The sequence below is a fragment of the Oncorhynchus nerka genome, linkage group LG15 (genome assembly GCF_034236695.1).
Source record: "Oncorhynchus nerka isolate Pitt River linkage group LG15, Oner_Uvic_2.0, whole genome shotgun sequence".
Taxonomy (NCBI): domain Eukaryota; kingdom Metazoa; phylum Chordata; class Actinopteri; order Salmoniformes; family Salmonidae; genus Oncorhynchus; species Oncorhynchus nerka.
The window spans coordinates 52,877,318-52,895,325 of record NC_088410.1 but is presented as its reverse complement, the minus strand read 5'-3'; the positions used below and the strand labels follow the sequence as shown (position 1 = coordinate 52,895,325).

General features: G+C 40.4%; 1 protein-coding gene and 1 non-coding gene across 4 annotated transcripts in view; one reads left to right on the top strand and one right to left on the bottom strand.

The window, feature by feature from the left end:
• Nucleotides 1-17,341, bottom strand: part of tmem74b (transmembrane protein 74B) — a 27,849-nt gene extending 10,508 nt beyond the window's left edge. Inside the window, exons 1-2 of one of the 3 annotated variants that reach the window (XR_003865558.2) lie at nt 17,101-17,341; nt 14,789-15,578 (exon numbers count right to left, since the gene is read on the bottom strand). Coding sequence is in view for 2 of the 3 variants with exons in the window: in XM_065001679.1 (XP_064857751.1) it covers nt 14,762-15,517 (756 nt within the window). In the remaining variant the exon portion in view is untranslated. Of the gene's footprint in view, nt 1-12,081; nt 15,579-17,100 lie in introns of those variants that run through there. The other 2 variants (XM_029682500.2, XM_065001679.1) reach the window with 2 other exon arrangements.
• On the top strand, nt 14,269-14,337 carry trnaa-ugc (transfer RNA alanine (anticodon UGC)). Its single transcript has one exon. It is a non-coding gene; the product is annotated as a tRNA-Ala (tRNA).
• Nucleotides 17,342-18,008: the final 667 nt, after the last annotated feature.

The window sequence follows — 18,008 nt, the reverse complement described above, 5'->3', positions numbered from 1 at the left end:
AAGGTATTTGAAATTCCATCGCTTGAATATGGCAGCCATCTTTGTCAATACAGAACATTGCTGATGCACATGACGTCAGAAGTCTTCTGGACGGTTAATTAAAATATGAGTACAGGTACAGTATTCAGATTAACAGAGTTAGGAAGGAATGCCTGTATCTTTGTAGTGTGTGGGTGTATTGATACACCATCCAAAGTGTAGTTAATAACTTCACCATGCTCGAAGGGATATTAAATGTCTGCTTTTTCACCCATCTCCAATACAAGTCATTCTTTGCGAGGCATTGGAAAACCTCCCTGGTCTGTGGTTAAATCTGTGTTTGAGCGGGCCTCCCGGGTGGTTCAGTGGCCTAAGGCATCACAGTGCCACCAGAGATTCTGGGTTCGAGACTAGGCTCCGTCGCAACCGGGAGGCCCATGGGGCGGCGCACAAGTGGCCCAGCGTCGCCCCATGGGCATTCAAAAATCAGCGTCACCCCATAGTCATTCAAAAATCATGTTAAACCCGATTATTGCACACAGAGAGTCAATGCAATTTATTACGTGACTTGTTAAGTAAAGTTTTGCTCCTGAACTTATTTAGGCTTGCCATAAGAAAGGGGTTGAATAATAAAAATGTTTGTAGGGCAGTAATCCATTTTAAACTCAGGCTGTAAAACAAAAGAATGTGGAAAAAGTCGAGGGGTGTGAATACTTTCTGGAGGCACTTCATCCACTTTATTCAACATCCAAATTAACGTGAAAACATGCCTGTCATTTTTTCAATCAACGATAGAACCTACTCTTTATATCGCCGTTTGAACTTCTAACATGGAAGGGATAATAAGAAAGGGAGTGGTTGGTGACACAAGAGTAGCCACTCCTGTGTGTCAGTTACACCTCCAACACCGGCAAAACAACCACTATGCGGATGTCGGCCAGCGCATGTTAACGCTCGATCTGATTGAATCAGATGCACTAGGGTGCCATGTGGGACGGAGCCTCAGAGGGACAAGACACAGGGAGAGACATTCATTAATCTTCTCTGTCGTATATGTTTACTATGCATGTCACTATAGGGACAAGCTAAGGTCTTGTTAGTCAGCGAAACATCCACTACGCATGCAGTCGCTAGCACAAAAAAATCTATGCGTTGTCTACTACCAGTGGCAGAGGTTGCTTCCAATTATGATGTTGTGTCCTGTTGTGCTGATGCATTCTAAGAGCTTGCCCCAGTAGACATGGAGCATATGGAGTGGACACAGTTCTTGATTCTATGATAGTTGGCGAGAATTATTTTAGCTTCTCTATCTAATCTGATTCATCAAAAATGTTCATTTGAATCTTAAACTATCAATCAATTCACCTCAATGGTCAATTCTATGATGTATACGTATTATCACAGACCCATAACAATGTGAACAGAAGGAATTACGGTAAAAACCATAGAAACGTAATTCCTAGAATGGACAAAACCCCTTCAGACCACAGCAATTTGACTGGATCACTCATGGGTATACACTCAACGTTTTAGTAATTATATTTCTATGGTGAAAACACCCAAAGGAAAAACCAAGGTGCTCTGACCCAAGGCATCTGTCTGAATTAAACTGGAGTAACAGGCAGACATACTCTGTGTACAGTATCCGTTCTGGATTGCACTCTGCATTCACATTAACTCAATAGTGGGCTTTTTCAGTAGTTGTCCCACGTTTTCCATTCAGGTTCTCTGTTACCGCTCTAGTATTTGTGTGTCCTGCATTTCAGCGAATGTCCCTTTATCTGCAGCTCCACAGCCTACAATAATAGGATCAGGGAGTTTAACTTGTCAGACATGCTAAACCCCAGGCCTATGTGCCTTCTAATGCCATTGGGATTTAACTGGTCGTCATATTGGCAAGTGGAAAACTAAAAGTAGCCCACTCATCTCAATGTCTTCTGACATAGTGACCCCTGACCCTTGATACCGTCTTACATAAGATGTGCTCGATAAGGCCATTAACTACTGTAGCTAGCCAATTTTACCTCAGAAGAACAGTTAGCTAACTTAACCTCAGAAGAACAGAAAGTTGAGTGAACGTCTTTCGTCAGTACCTGAGAATTGAGGAGTCCAAACGACCTTCGTGCAAATGAGGATCATCAGTGACAAAATCTATGAATCATGAGAATAGAATCCATGTGTAATAACAACGTAAAAAATTCATGAACGTGTTAAATTATTATGTATAGTCATATTAAGGTCCTGATTGGGCAACAAGATGATTTGACATGTCAAATAGTGTTATTTGATGGGTATCTTTATGGACACGCAAAGACCCAAACGGCGTTCTATACAAAGGCTGACGCGAATACCAGATTAGTGACCAGAAAGAACTTGTTTCATTTCCTCCAGTTTTGCCTGACAAAAACAGATTATCATTGTCAACTACGTTTATCGTCCATATAAAATACAATTTAGCGATCTACTACTGACTCAATAGGCTACCTGACGATTTCATTGATAATTTTTGTATTTCAGGTAGGCCTAGTTTGGGTGGCTACCTGCTATATGTTTAAAGATAAGTAGCTGTAACATTGCACTGTCTTCAATATTATGGGATGAATAATTTATTAAGATATTTGTGAGGAAGTAAAGGGCTACCAGGCTGGCAACGAGCACTCGGTAGGCAGGCTGCCCTCCAACGTGATGGCACGTTTCAGACATGACATGCTTTCCATCCGATCCTGCAAGTAGGTCATATGGTTGTATGATTCATCTTTCTCTGGACTCCAGATATCGGCTGCTAACATGGATGACTTTTAGCTCCAAATGCAGCTGTAAAACGCAGTTTATTTCTGTAGCCAAACTTGAGTTTTGAAAATGCATCACCTTTATGGCTGTAATGACAGGCAACATTTGTAAATTGGGTTGGATATAGTAATGGTAGGTATTTCATACAATCTTACATTTTTACTGGAATTGCGTTGGTTATTGCTAATAAGTGCAGAATTTATTCCATTTCAAAATAGCTTTGCAAAATACTTTACTCATCAGATTGTAAGAGAGTTTCTCAGCGTCTGTGACCACAGTTTTCGGGGTGGCATTTTTTTGGGGAAAACATGCACCCCAAAAGATCTGTGCATGGCCATGAATCTTCTCATCATGCTTCTAAACTGAAAAATCTGGAACAATCGTGCATTTTGTGATAAAAGCACCAAATTTGGCACAGATATAGATTCATGTATATCTTTACATTTTAGTCATTTAGCACATGGTCTTCCAAACTCAGTCCTGGGGCCCCCCATTGGTTCAGGTTTTGGCTTTTGCACTAGCACTACACGGCTGATTCAAATAATCAAAGCTTGATAATGAGTTGGTTATTTGATGTAAAATGTTATTTGAATCAGCTGTGTAGTGCTAGGGGAAAAACCAAAACCTGCACCTGGTTTTCAGTTACTGGCCCAACACTCTTAACCACAAGGCTACCTACCCACCAACAGTTGGCCTACCATCATTTTACAGTTCAGAAGAGAGGTACAATTTGAAACAGAAGTAATGGGTTGATTAGTAGCCTAAATTGACTATCCAATGAGCTCGTAGTGGCATAGGCCTATAGGATATCAGAGACGTTTCTTTTCTTTACACGGGAAAAAAATATGGCCTTTTGACAAACATTTTATTCAATTCTACTACACTTTATATGTGTGGAGACATTAGCATACTTTTTATATGATGGTAACCTAGGCCTTCTCTGCTGACAATGACAATAGATCAATAAAAACAAACTTGTCTTGAATGCAACCATGTAACAAAGACCTATGTAAAGGGTTCATGGCTATAAGGAATCCAGCTTTTGTCCAATTAACCTCAAAAGTTATTTTTTGAATTTCAGCTAACCCTAACCCTTTTCCTAACCTTAACCTAATTATCCTAACCGGCTACTTTAATTATGCTAATCTGCTATGACAAAACCTTCTAGACATGACCATGAAAAAAGGGGAGAACCAAATTGTACAATATGAAGTCCATATAGCCTGGAGGAGGACATTATTGTCCAAAAAAAGTTCAGTGGCACTGACCCAATGATAATTTGTTGAGAACTTTATTTATAAGAGGGAAAAGGTATGGACATTACAGCAAAGGCCTCAATGGGATAAGACAACCGGCTGTTTTGAATATTGGTTGTTCCAGCCCAACAATATATTTACTCTTTATTTGACACCAAAACAGCTGAATGAATTAAACACAACCAAACAATTAAGAGCCCTGATGGTATAGGTGACCTGAATAAGTGATAATCTAACATCAGATGGCTTTTAATTTGTTATGTACTGTAGGTTCACCAGCAGACCTCTATCAAGACACCCATGTCGACTGGATTCCCCCTGTGAAAATGAGCAATGGTGCAGCAGCATCAGTTTCTACAACTTCTACAAGATGGTTGTCATGTGCTGTGGCCAATCTGAATGATTCTGTTGTGCCATTTGAGTCGAGAGCACCTTCACCTTGTCGACATGACACATGTGCCCCCTTAAACCGTATGAATATATAACATGTAAAATACTATTGTTTATGTAAACATAGTGTACTTTAATAATAGGCTATATTGTTGTATGGGCGACATTCAAAATATTTTGTGTCTGCTTTTCCTTGCGCCATTGAATAAAATGTATTTCTTATAGCCTAACTTTTCTTTATTTTACAATTCAGACACATTTAACATAGACTATCACAACAGTGACATGTTCTAAGGCAAACCATCTTCATTATCACAGTGGCACTCAGACCTTCTGGGAGAAAAGTGTCGAGCATTGAACTTGGTAGTAGTTGTGTGTATGTTTTAAGATAAAGATTCCATCATCTCCTGCTTCCAGACATCTCACCACCTAGATTGCAAAGGTTGGATTTGCACTAAAAAATGTCAGCACAAGGCATGTACAAACTCTACTATAATGATTAGCCTCATACTTTGTCTTGTGGTATCATTTTTAAATTGAGAACATCTAGCTCAACAATATGTAAACCATGTGGGAGTTAATCTATTCTCAGGTCAGATGCAGAATGTCAATTGGGTGCTTTGCAAACACCCATAAGACTAATGCCATCCTACTGTAGGGCAATGGTTCCTAACTCCGGTCCTCCGGTCAGTCTTATTGAAGCCCCGGGCAAACAAACCTGATTCAACTTGTGAACTAATCATCAGGCCCTGAATGAGTTGAAGTATTGTGTGTACTGTTTTTTTTACCCCTTTTTCTCCCCAATTTCGTGGTATCCAATTGTTGTAGTAGCTACTATCTTGTCTCATCGCTACAACTCCCGTACGGGCTCGGGAGAGACGAAGGTTGAAAGTCATGCGTCCTCCGATACACAACCCAACCAGCCGCATTGCTTCTTAACACAGCGCACATCCAACCCAGAAGCCAGCCGCACCAATGTGCCGGAGGAAACACTGTACCTGGCAACCTTGGTTAGCGCGCACTGCGCCCGTCCCAGGAGTCGCTGGTGCGCGATGAGACAAGGACATCCCTACCGACCAAGCCCTTCCTAACCCGGACGACGCTAGGCCAATTGTGCGTCGCCCCACGGACCTCCCCGTCCCGGCCGGTTACGACTGAACAAAGAGGTACCGTTAGTTCATTTGAGAATACACCACAGAAACAGACAAATTAGAGACATTCTCTTCCCCTCTTTCTAACACAATTGTGATCTGTGATTAATTAACATTGACAGTACTTCATCACAAAAAACGAGTTCAAGCACTTCACTTCAAAGAATGATCACTTTCATATTTCAAAGTATAAAAGTAAGCTAACTCATATGTAAAAGGTTGGACATCTTAGTAACAAGTAGGCTATTATTACTAAAGCATAATTTCAGGTGAACAAAAGAAAGTCAATACCAGAGGTGGCGAACCTCCTTCCACTGATCCCTGATCTACTGGGTGAGCAGACTTCTGTTCCAGGCAAGCGATAGCACACTTGATTATCAACTACTTAGTTCTGATAAATTGAATTAGGTGTGTTAGTGCTGGGCTGGAACAGAAGCCTGCACACCCAGCAAGGTTGGCCTGCTCCAGTTGTAATAGCTTTATACATATTGATTTTTAAACTGTATTTTTGTTTTAAATTCGCTAACATACAGTAGGTCCAAATAATCCTCTTCATCCGCAGACAGTGTTTCACAAGTCTCTGTATCTGAGGACAGATAACATTACAAAGAATCAGGCTGCATTATAATCAAATTAGACTATGTTGTAATACACAGTGCACTCGGAAAGTATTCAGACCCCTTTTTCCAATTTGTTTGCATTAGAGCCATATTCTAAAATTGATTAAATTATTTTTTCCCCTCAATCTACACACAATACTCCATAATGACTAAACGAAAACAGGTTTAGAAATGTTTGCAAATTGTTTCCATTGATCATCCTTGAGATGTTTCTTCAACTTGATTCGAGTCCACCTGTGGTAAATTCAATTGATTGGATATTACTTTGAAAAGGCACACACCTGTCTATATAAGGTCCCACAGTTGACAGTGCATGTCAGAGCAACAACCAAGCCATGAGGTCGAAGGAATTGTCCGCAGAGCTCAGAGACAGGATTCTGTTGAGGCATAGATCTGGGGAATTGTACCAAAACATTTCTTTAGCATTGAAGGTCCCCAAGAACACAGTGGCCTCCATCATTCTTAAAATGATGGAGGTCAAGACTCTTCCTAGAGCTGTCCGCCCCGCCAAACTGAGCAATAGGGGGAGAAAGGCCTTGGTCAGATAGGTGACTTGGTCACTGACAGAGCTCTGTGGAGATGGCAGAACATTCCAGTACGACAACCATCTTGGCAGCACTCCACCAATCAGGCCTTTATGGCACTGGCCGCTCCTTAGTAAAATGCACATGACAGCCCGCTTGAAGCTTGCCAAAAGGAACCTCTCACAGCAGAAACAAGACACTGGTCTGAAACCAAGATTGAACTCTCTGGCTGGAGGAAACCTGGCACCATCCATACAGTGAAAGATGGTAGAGGCAACATCATACTGTGGGGATGTTATTCAGTGGCAGTGACTGGGAGACTAGTCAGGATCGAGGGAAATATGAACGGAGCAAAGAGAGATCCTTGATCTCAGACTGGGACAAAGGTTCACCTTCCAACAGGACAACGACCCTAAGCACACAGCCAAGACAGGAATGGCTTCGGGACTAGTCTCTGAATGTCCTTGAGTGGCCCAGCCAGAGCCCAGACTTGAACCATATCTAACATCTCTGGAGAGACCTGAAAATAGCTGTGGAGCGAGGCTCCCCATCCAACCAGACAGAGCTTGAGAGGATTTGCAGAGAAGAAATGGGAGAAACCCCCAAAATACAGGTGTGCCAAACTTGTAGCGTCCAACACAAGAAGACTTAAGGCTGTAATCGCTGCCAAAGGTACTTCAACAAAGTACGGAGTAAAAAGATTGAATACGTGATATTTCAGCTTTTTTATTTATTGCAAAAATTTTATATTTTTGCTTTGTGAATATGGGGTATTGTGAATACATTGATGAGTGAAAAGAAAAAAGGCTTTAACGTAACATAATGTGGAAAAGGTCACAAGGGGTCTGAAAACTTTCCGAATGCACTACATACAGTTGAAGTCGGAAGTTTACATACACCTTAGCCAAATACATTTAAACTCAGTTTCACAATTCCTGACATTTAATCCAAGTAAAAATTCCCTGTCTTAGGTCAGTTAGGACCACCAATTTATTTTAAGAATGTGAAATGTCAGAATGGCAGTAGAGCGAATGATTTCAGCTTTTATATTTTTCATCACATTCCCAGTGGGACAGAAGTTTACATACACTCAATTAGTATGGGGTAGAATTGCCTTTAAATTGTTTAATTTAGGTCAAACATTTTGGGTAGCCTTCCACAAGCTTCCCACAATAAGTTGGGTGAATTTTGGCCCATTCCTCCTGACAGAGCTGGTGTAACCGAGTCAGGTTTGTATGCCTCCTTGCTCGAACACTCTTTTTCAGTTCTGCCCACATATTTTCTGTAGGATTGAGGTCAGGGCTTTGTGATGGCCACTCCAATACCTTGACTTTGTTGTCCTTAAGCCATTTTGCCACAACTTTGGAAGTATGCTTGGGGTCATTGTCCATTTGGAAGACCCATTTGCGACCAAGTGTTAACTTTCTGACTGATGTCTTGAGATGTTGCTTCAATATATAAAAAATATAAAAATCCTCTCTCATGAAGCCATCTATTTTGTGAAATGCACCAGTTCCTCCTGCAGCAAAGCACCCCCACAACATGATGCTGCTACCCCGTGCACGGGTAGCGGTTGGGATGGTGTTCTTCGGCTTGCAAGCCTCCCCTTTTTTCCTCCAAACATAACGATGGTCATTATGGACAAACAGTTCTATTTTTGTCTCATCAGACAAGAGGACATTTCTACAAAAAGTACAATCGTTGTCCACATGTGCAGTTCTAAACCGTAGTCTGGCATTTTTTATGGCGGTTTTGGAGCAGTGGCTTCTTCCTTGTTGAGCGGCCTTTCAGGATATGTTGATATAGGACTCTTTTTTCATTGGAAATAAACAATTTTGTACCGGTTTCCTAAAGCATCTTCACAGGGTCCTTTGCTGTTGTTCTGGGATTAATTTGCACTTTTCGCACCAAGATGCGTTCATCTCTAGGAGACAGAGACTATTGTTTGTACAGATGAACGTGGTACCTTCAGGCGTTTGGATATTGCTCCCAAGGATGAACCAGGCTTGTGGAGGTCTACAAAAATGTTTTATGAGGTCTTGGCTGATTTCTTTTGATTTTCCCATGATGTCAAGCAAGGCTCTGAGTTTGAAGGTAGGCCTTGAAATATATCCACAGGTACACATCCAATTGATTAAAACGATGTCAATTAGCCTATCAGAAGCCTCTAAAGCCATGACATTTTCTACACTGTTTAAAAGGCACAGTCAACTTAGTGCATGTAAACTTCTGACCCACTGGAATTGTAATACAGTGAATTTTAAGTGAAATAATCTGTCTGTAAACAATTACTTGTGTCATGCAAAGTAGATGTCCTAACCGACTTGCATAAACTACAGTTTGTTAACAAGAAATTTGTGGAGTGGAAAAAAAGTGTAATGACTCCAACCTAAGTGTATGTAAACTTCCGACTTCAACTGCACACACACACACACACACGCATGTTCAAAAGTTTGGGGTCACTTAGAAATGTCCTTGTTTTTGAAAGAAAAGCACATTTCTTGTCCTTAAATTAACATAAAATTGATCATAAATACAGGGTCGACATTGTTAATGTTCTAAATGACTATTGTAGCTGAAAATGGCAGATTTTTATGTAATATCTACATAGGCATACAGAGGGCCATTATCAGCAACTATCACTCCGGTGTTCCAATGCCACCTTGTGTTAGCTAGTCCAAGTTTAGACTGACGCGTTTCAGAAAGTTCTTTGTTTCTGTCCATTTTCAGCTGTGCTAATATAATTGCAAAAGGGTTTTCTATTGATCAATTGATCAATAGAGAACCCTTTTGCAATTATATTAGCACAGCTGAAAACTATTTTGCTGATTAAAGAAGCAATAAAACTGGTCTTCTTTAGACTAGTTGAGTATCTGGAGCATCAGCATTTGTGGGTACGATTATAGGCTCAAAATGGACAGAAACAAAGAACTTTCTTCTGAAACGCGTCAGTCTATTCTTTTTCTGAAAAATGAAGGCTATTCCATGCGAAAAGTTGCCAAGAAACTGAAGATCTCGTACAACGCTGTGTACTACTCCCTTCACAGAACAGCGCAAACTGGCTCTAACCAGAATAGAAAGAGGAGTGGGAGGCCCCGGTGCACAACTGAGCAAGAGGACAAGTACACTAGAGTGTCAAGTTTGAGAAACAGACGCTTCACAAGTCCTCAACTGTCAGCTTTATTAAATAGTACCCGCAAAACACCAGTCTCAACGTCAACAGCAAAGAGGCGACTCCGGGATGCTGGCCTTCTAGGCAGGATTTTGGCAGGATTTTGCCCATCTTGATCTTTTATTTTTATTGGCCAGTCTGAGATATGGCTTTTTCTTTGAAACTCTGCCTAGGAGGCCAGCATCCCGGAGTGACCTCTTCACTGTATCTAGAGTTAGACATTTCTAAGCGGAAATTACTCCGACTTGATTTGCCCTAACAAAAAATGGATATACCCCTATAAAAATATCCTTAAATTATAATCCACATAATGCACGTGTCCTGCTGCTGCAGAATTATTTTCCTGCTGTAGCAAACTGACTCAAATTAAGATCCTACATCTGTAATGGTATTCATGATGTAAGCAGATATGAATGCTCTTTGGCTGGACCCAAACATAAGATGAGCAATTCCTAATTCTACTACACTAAGGGCTAGATTGTAACAGATCCGTGCTAGCAACATCTGCATAGCGGTTATTTTGGCAGTGTCGGAGGTGGAACTGCATTAGAGCTGTCAAAATCACATGTGGCTCCTTGTGTTACCTTGCCACGGACACTGCTATTGGATTAAATGAAACCACACCAAACTTTATATCTGACAAATACCATGCAGCCCCATTAGAAGTTCATGCAACTGTGTTACAAGTTCAAACACTCGAATTCGTGATGTTCTATTGTCTACACCTCAGAAAGTAATCACACCCCTTGGCTACATTCCATTTCATTTTTATGTTTAAAAACTGCCAAGTCACTAACGATTAGAATCATACCCATAATATGACGCAGCCACCACTATCCTTGAAAATATGGAGAGTGGTACTAGGTAATGTGTTGTATTGGGTTTGCCTCAAACATAACACTTATAATTTTCAGGACAAAAGGCCACATTTTTTGCAGTATTACTTTAGTGCCTTGTTGCAAACAGAATGCATGTTTTGAAATATTTGAATTATGTGCAGCCTTCATTCTTTTCACTCTAAAATTAGGTTAGTGTTGTGGAATAACTACAATGTTGTTAATCCATCCTCAGATTTCTCCTTTCACAGCCATTAAACTATGTAACTGTTTTAAAGTCACCATTGGCCTCATGGTAAAATCCCTGAGCGTTTTTCCTCCTCTCAGGCAACGGAGTTAGGAAGGACGCCTGTATCTTTGTAGTGCCTGGGTGTATTGATACACCATCCATAGTGTAGTCAATAACTTAATTTGTAAAAATGTGTGTAGGCCAGTGACAAAAACAAAAATAATTTGGAATTTCATACATATTTAATTCAGGCTGGTAAACAACAATGTGGAAAAAGTCAAGGGGATGTGAATACTTTCCCCCACACACACAAAGATTAACGTGAATACATGGCTGTCATTATTTCTATCAAGGATAAAACCTACACTTTATAACGCCATTTGAACTTCTAACATGGAAGCGATAATAAGAAAGGGAGTGGTTGGTGACACACAGGAGTAGCCACTCACCGATTTGTCAGCTCATAGCACAGTTACACCTCCAACACCGGCAAGACAACCACTATGCAGATGTCGGCCAGCGCATGTTAACGCTCGATCTGATTGAATCAGATGCACTAGGGTGCCATGTGGGACGGAGCCTCAGAGGGACAAGACACAGGGAGAGACATTCATTAATCTTCTCTGTCGTATATGTTTACTATGCATGTCACTATAGGGACAAGCTAAGGTCTTGTTAGTCAGCTAAACATCCACTGCGCATGCAGTCGCTAGCACAAAAAAATCTATGCGGTCTACTACCAGTGGCAGAGGTTGTTTCCAATTATGATGTTGTGTCCTGTTGTGCTGATGCATTCTAAGAGCTTGCCCCAGTAGAAATGGAGCATATGGAGTGGACACAGTTCTTGATTCTATGATAGTTGGCGAGAATAGTTAGCTTCTCTATCTAATTCATAAAAAAATTTCATTTGAATCTAAATCTATCAATCAATTCACCTCAATGGTCAATTCTAGGGTTTATGTGTATTATCACAGACCCATAGCAATGTGAACAGAAGGAATTACAGTAAAAACCATAGAAATATAATTCCTAGAATGGACAAAACCCCTTTAGACCACAGCAATTTGACTGGATCACTCATGGGTATACACTCAACGTTTTAGTAATTATATTTCTATGGTGAAAACACCCAAAGGAAAACCTAGGGGATCTGACCCAAGGCATCTGTCTGAATTAAACTGGAGTAACAGGCAGACATACTCTGTGTACAGTATCCGTTCTGGATTGCACTCTGCATTCACATTAACTCAATAGTGGGCTTTTTCAGTAGTTGTCCCACGTTTTCCAATCAGGTTCTCTGTTACCGCTCTAGTATTTGTGTGTCCTGCATTTCAGCGAATGTCCCTTTATCTGCAGCTCCACAGCCTACAATAATAGGATCAGGGAGTTTAACTTGTCAGACATGCTAAACCCCAGGCCTATGTGCCTTCTAATGCCATTAGGATTTAACTGGTCATCATATTGGCAAGTGGAAAACTAAAAGTAGCCTATACCTGCCCACTCATCTCACTGTCTTCTGACATAGTGACCCCTGAACCTTGATACCGTCTTACATGAGATGTGCTCAATAAATTAATTAAAGGAATAGACCAGCCCTAAGTTGGGGTCGGTCAATTCCATTTCAAAATCAGTCAATGGAATTGACCCAAACCCCGAACTAGCCAGATGGTCACCATGGAAAATATGCACAAAATTTCCAAAGCGGCTCTCTACCAAAGTATGATGGCATGCATAATGGCACTGCAGCTACATTGAAAAATCAAGATATTCAAAAAGGATACAAGAAGTATTCAATACACTGTAGAAAAACCTACCCGTGTTCCACTGCCTTTATCAATCAGATAACCAATTCTATCACAGGACAGTCTTATTTAAATACACAGATGGTTCTGAATGTTTATATGATGCTGATAAGCAACAAAAACAGAGTCAACCACAGAGGAAAAATAAAGGACACAGGAGACGTAGAGTTGAGAGAGAAGAAACAAAAGTTTGTCACGTTGAAATTATTCTTAAATTGTTATGAGGCATTGGATTTTGAGTTATTGGATTTTGACATTATCTCACAAAATACATATGCAGTTTCAACAGCGTCCTTTTTGTTACTCTTGTACACATGCACTCGACTTTATCAAAATGTTGTTGCATTACAGGCTTATTCTAAAATTAATTAAATAAATACAAACTCTTCATCAACTTACACAAAATACCCCATAATGACAAAGCGAAAACAGGTTTTGGCAAATGTATAAAGAATAAAAAACAGAAATACCTTATTTACATAAATATTCAGACCCTTTGCTATTACACTCGTAATTGAGCTCAGGTGCATCCGGTTTCCATTGTTCATCCTTCATTCTTAAATGGAAGAAGTTTGGAACCACCAATACTTTTCCAAGAGCTGACTGCCTGGCCACACTGAGCAATCGGGGCAAAAGGCCCTTGGTCAGGGAGGTGACCAAGAACCCAATGGTCACTCTGACAGCGCTCCAGAGTTCCTCTGGAGATGAGAGAACCTTCCAGAAGGACAACCATCTCTGCAGCACTCCACCAATCAGGCCTTTATGGTAGAGTGGCCAGACGTAAGCCACTCCTCAGTAAAGGCACACGACAGCCTGCTTGGAGTTTGCCAAATGTCAACTAAAGCACTTTGACTCTGCATTGTGTCCCCCCACCCACCACCCCCTCTTTTACACTACTACTACTCTCCATGTATCATATCACTTTAACTATACCTACATGTACATACTACCTCAATTAGCCTGACTAAGCAGTGCCTGTATATAGCCTCGCTACTGTATATAGCCTCGCTGATTTTAAAAAAGAAAACATGAGAGCAAGAGCCCGAGAGAGAGAGAGGAATTCACACCTACACTTCCATTATTAACTTTAGATGACTGTTTTACCAAATGACTCTGATGTCTTTATAAAGATAAAGGCTATATTTGTCCAAACCACTGGGATGACTGTGCGGACATGCTCCCTTTAACACATTCTGATGTAAAAGTTGTTTCTAGTTTTCCAAATTTGCTATATATATATTTCTACATCATGAAATAAAATCATCGGTTTTCTTAAGTTAATCAAAAACCTGTCCAAAAGCCTCTAATGCAAATCTAAACATTTCACTTGCTTGGATTTTTGTTTGTTTGTGCTGCTGTATATTCTTACCAAGATCACGTTATAATAAAAATCCAATACATTAAGTGGTTCCAGTTAGTTGCTACATATTTACCTTGGCTAATTGGCTCACAGGAGCTTGGTATGTTTACAGTGACTACGTTTAAGGCATATTGTATCCTTACATGATAATAATGTCCCGTGTGGCTCAGTTGGTAGAGCATGGCACTTGCAATGCCAGGGTTGTGGGTTCGATTCCCACGGGGAACAAATACGAAAATGTCTGCACTCACTACTGTAAGTCACTCTGGATAAGAGTGTCTCCTAATGACTAAAATGTAATGTAAATAACATTTGTAGGCCTATACGTTTTGTTCATTAATGATATGATATCCAGACATACTGTATATTAAAGAGTCCGATGTTAAGGTAGCCTATCCTGCAACTTGCATGTCAAGTTAGCCTATCCTATTCATTCCTCAAGGGTGCCCATTGTGCTTTTCATAGCCTATCTATTTCAGTCTCTGACTTGATCCTACATCTAACAATACATGATGTGCATTTCCAAATGTGCTCTTACATAGTCTTAACCACAGTCGGCTTACCTTGCTGGCTTCACTTTTTTACAAAGCCCGTTAAGTAATGATTACAACCCTTGAAATAGGACTGTGGATAGAAACGTGCTCATATTGTGCTACTCCTGTTGGGTGCCACTGTGTACCTGTGTTCCATCTGTAGGGCTAGTGGCTAGAGCTGTGTTGCCAGTGTGACTAAGTTCACATTCAAACAGAGATTCTTCCCCCTCGCCCAACTGTCTCATCCGGAGGTGAATCGACCCGTATGTTTTCCTGGGTTGGAAAAATGTCCTCCGGTGGTACAGCTCACCTTTGCATATGGACACCATTAGCAAGATGGACAAGAGCATTCCCCCTAGAGTCAACAGTCCCAGGCCTGCTATGATACACTTGTCGAGGTGCGAGCCCAGTTGTGTGTAGTACATCTCCAGTTTCTCCATCTGACGAGCTGACACCAGGTCTGGGTTGACCTTAGCCTCTCGGGGAATGGTGTAGGCAATGACCACCAGTACAATTCCACTCACCAAGAACACCATGGCAAATAGGAACCCATAGTCGAGTGAATGGTTTTTAAAGTCAGTCTCATGTCCCGCCTCAGAGCGGTGTGACAGCTCATCTCGCTGGAAAGGCCTGGGTTGTGACTGATAGCCCCTGTCATTAGACGTGGACAGATGAACACTCGAGCTGTCTGCTCCCTGGGGACTGAACCTCGTCTCGTGCTCCTCGTCCTGATATGACGTGTTCTCGATTCCAGTGCTAGCTACTATCCGAGGTCTTGACTGGGTAGCTTTTCGCGGAGTTGTAGTGACCTCGCAGGCAGCGGGCTTGTCGCCATCCCCCAATTCACAGAGCTCTACGGCATTCAAAGACTCCATCGAAATTCAGTCGATCTGCTCAGGTCATGATTTGGCCACCCTTCCTTATTTTGCCAAATACCTGCAGGAATATTTTAAATTATGAAATAGCATTAACAGGCTGCATAGGTATCATGCATGTGGTGTCTGCCGCTCAAATTTGAATAGTCCGCAATATTTTGTGAAGTATAAATACAATTTAAATCTAATTTTAAGCCATATATATCTTTATTCAAAAGAGATAAAATAACATGTAGCCATAACAAAACAACAAAGCGTTGAAGTGTGTCAACCTTGGTCATGGAGTGAGACATCCCAACTAGTACATGACCTCCTGAGAACCTTAAGTGTGAATTTCAGCACAATGTTTCCACATGTTTAAAGTAATGATCTCAAAATGTTTAGAGAAAATTTAGAAACAACGTTCTTCTGTGGGAATTTCAGTACTTCGGCATAACATTTTCAGCAGGGTTCCTCGTGGTTCAATTTAAAGTCATGTTCTCAGAAAATTAAGAAAAGTTTCCATAAAAACCACAAGAAATAGCATTTATAAGAATGTTATTTAAAAACATATACATTCCATTCTCAGTGTCAACAAAACTCTCCATCCTCTACCCTGTTAAGTGTGTTCAGGTGTGCTGGCCACGCCCATTAATTAGCCACACCTGATTTTAATGAGCACTTTTTTTCCTTTGAAATGGAGTCTGTTTTAATAGACTAAAATTAACAGCTTATGTATGAGTTACAAAAATTTGGCATGCTAGCTCCAGCCTGGTGTCTCAGTGGATTAATTCCATGGATAGAGGACATAAAATAGCTTTGAATCTCACTGACTGTGCCACAAAGTGTTTGCACTTTTTGCACACAATTTGTAAGTCGCTCTGGATAAGAGCGTCTGCTAAATGACTTAAATGTAAATGTAAATGCATGATTAATTCTAAGCAAAATAATTTCTGTGCTTGGAGTTAAACTAGCAGTGTTATTAAAAGTCTTACCAAAATATGTTCTCAGATTCATATAGAGGCTATCCTTATACTGACATTATATAAAAACACTTCACTCAAGTCACTGATTGTAGGCTAACCTAGAAGGAAGATCATGTAGTGCGACTGGTAACACAGCTGCTCTGATTATCATTAAACTTGGTGGAGAGAGTCAAGGCTTAAAAAAACGTTTATGTTAACAAGAACAGACTTTTCATTATCAGTTTAGCCTACAATTAGCAGATTATCTAACAGTTTGATAAGGGTCTGTGACAATATATGCTACATATACCAAGAACAGTGGGTTACTGACACATTTTTATATGATTTACATTTCATGAAATACCTTCTATTTCTGCCCATGATAGGGGTTTAATCGTCTTTAAAAAAAAAAATCAACCCTGGCATGACCTTGATTCCCATCACAAAAACGTAGCCTATGTATTGGATTAAATTAGGTATGTTGACCGGTAGTATATCGCCTATCTATACGTATCAATCAATTAAAGAGGACTATTCAACAAGAACCGCAAACACTACAATAATATTATAAACATCCTATCCAAAAAAATACATCCTACTCTATTGATATATCAATATTAAACACAAAAATGGACCTACCCCCAAGCGTTGACGCTCCAGTGATAAAATGTTGTAGTGCAAAGATTCCGGTTGTTTCGAGGGGGACGGAAAGACCTAGAGAGCAACTGGCCATGCGCAAACAAACGGTGCCATGAAATTGGTGGTTGAAAGGGAGCGCATCGCTTCAGCTGGTTGTGGAGCTGACAGTAATGACATTAAAAACGTTTACCTGCACTATGGGGTGTGATATGTGCCAGAATTAAGCCTAGTCAACCATACTACCACGTGGCTGTCTGACTGACTTGACATGTGCAATGAGCATGCATAGTTTATATTAATAAAATCTCAACCATATATGTTAGAAACGTACCATTTTTCCAGTGCAAGCAGACAAAGATGAGAGAGGCCTGTAATTTTCATCATAGGTACACTTCAACTATGACAGACAAAATTAGAAAAAAAAATCCAGAAAATCACATTGTAGGATTTTTAATGAATTATTTGCAAATTATGGTGGAAAATAAGTATTTGGTCAATAACAAAAATGTATCTCAATACTTTGTTATATACCCTTTGTTGGCAATGAAAGAGGTCAAACGTTTTCTGTAAATCTTCACAAGGTTTTCACACACTGTTCTGGATTTTTTCCCTCATTTTGTCTGTCATAGTTGAAGTGTACCTATGATGAAAATTACAGGCCTCTCTCATCTTTTTAAGTGGGAGAACTTGCACAATTGGTGGCTGACTAAATACTTTTTTGCCCCACTGTATATGCATATCCTGGCTTCTGGGCCTGAGTAACAGGCAGTTTACTTTGGGCATGTGAGTCAGACAGGAAGTGGAGAAAAATAGGCCCTAGCTTGAAAAATATTAAAGAGATGGGTTGGGCTAAAGCTTAAACCTCTATGATCGGTGTCCCTATACAGGGACAGTTGTTGCTGACTAGA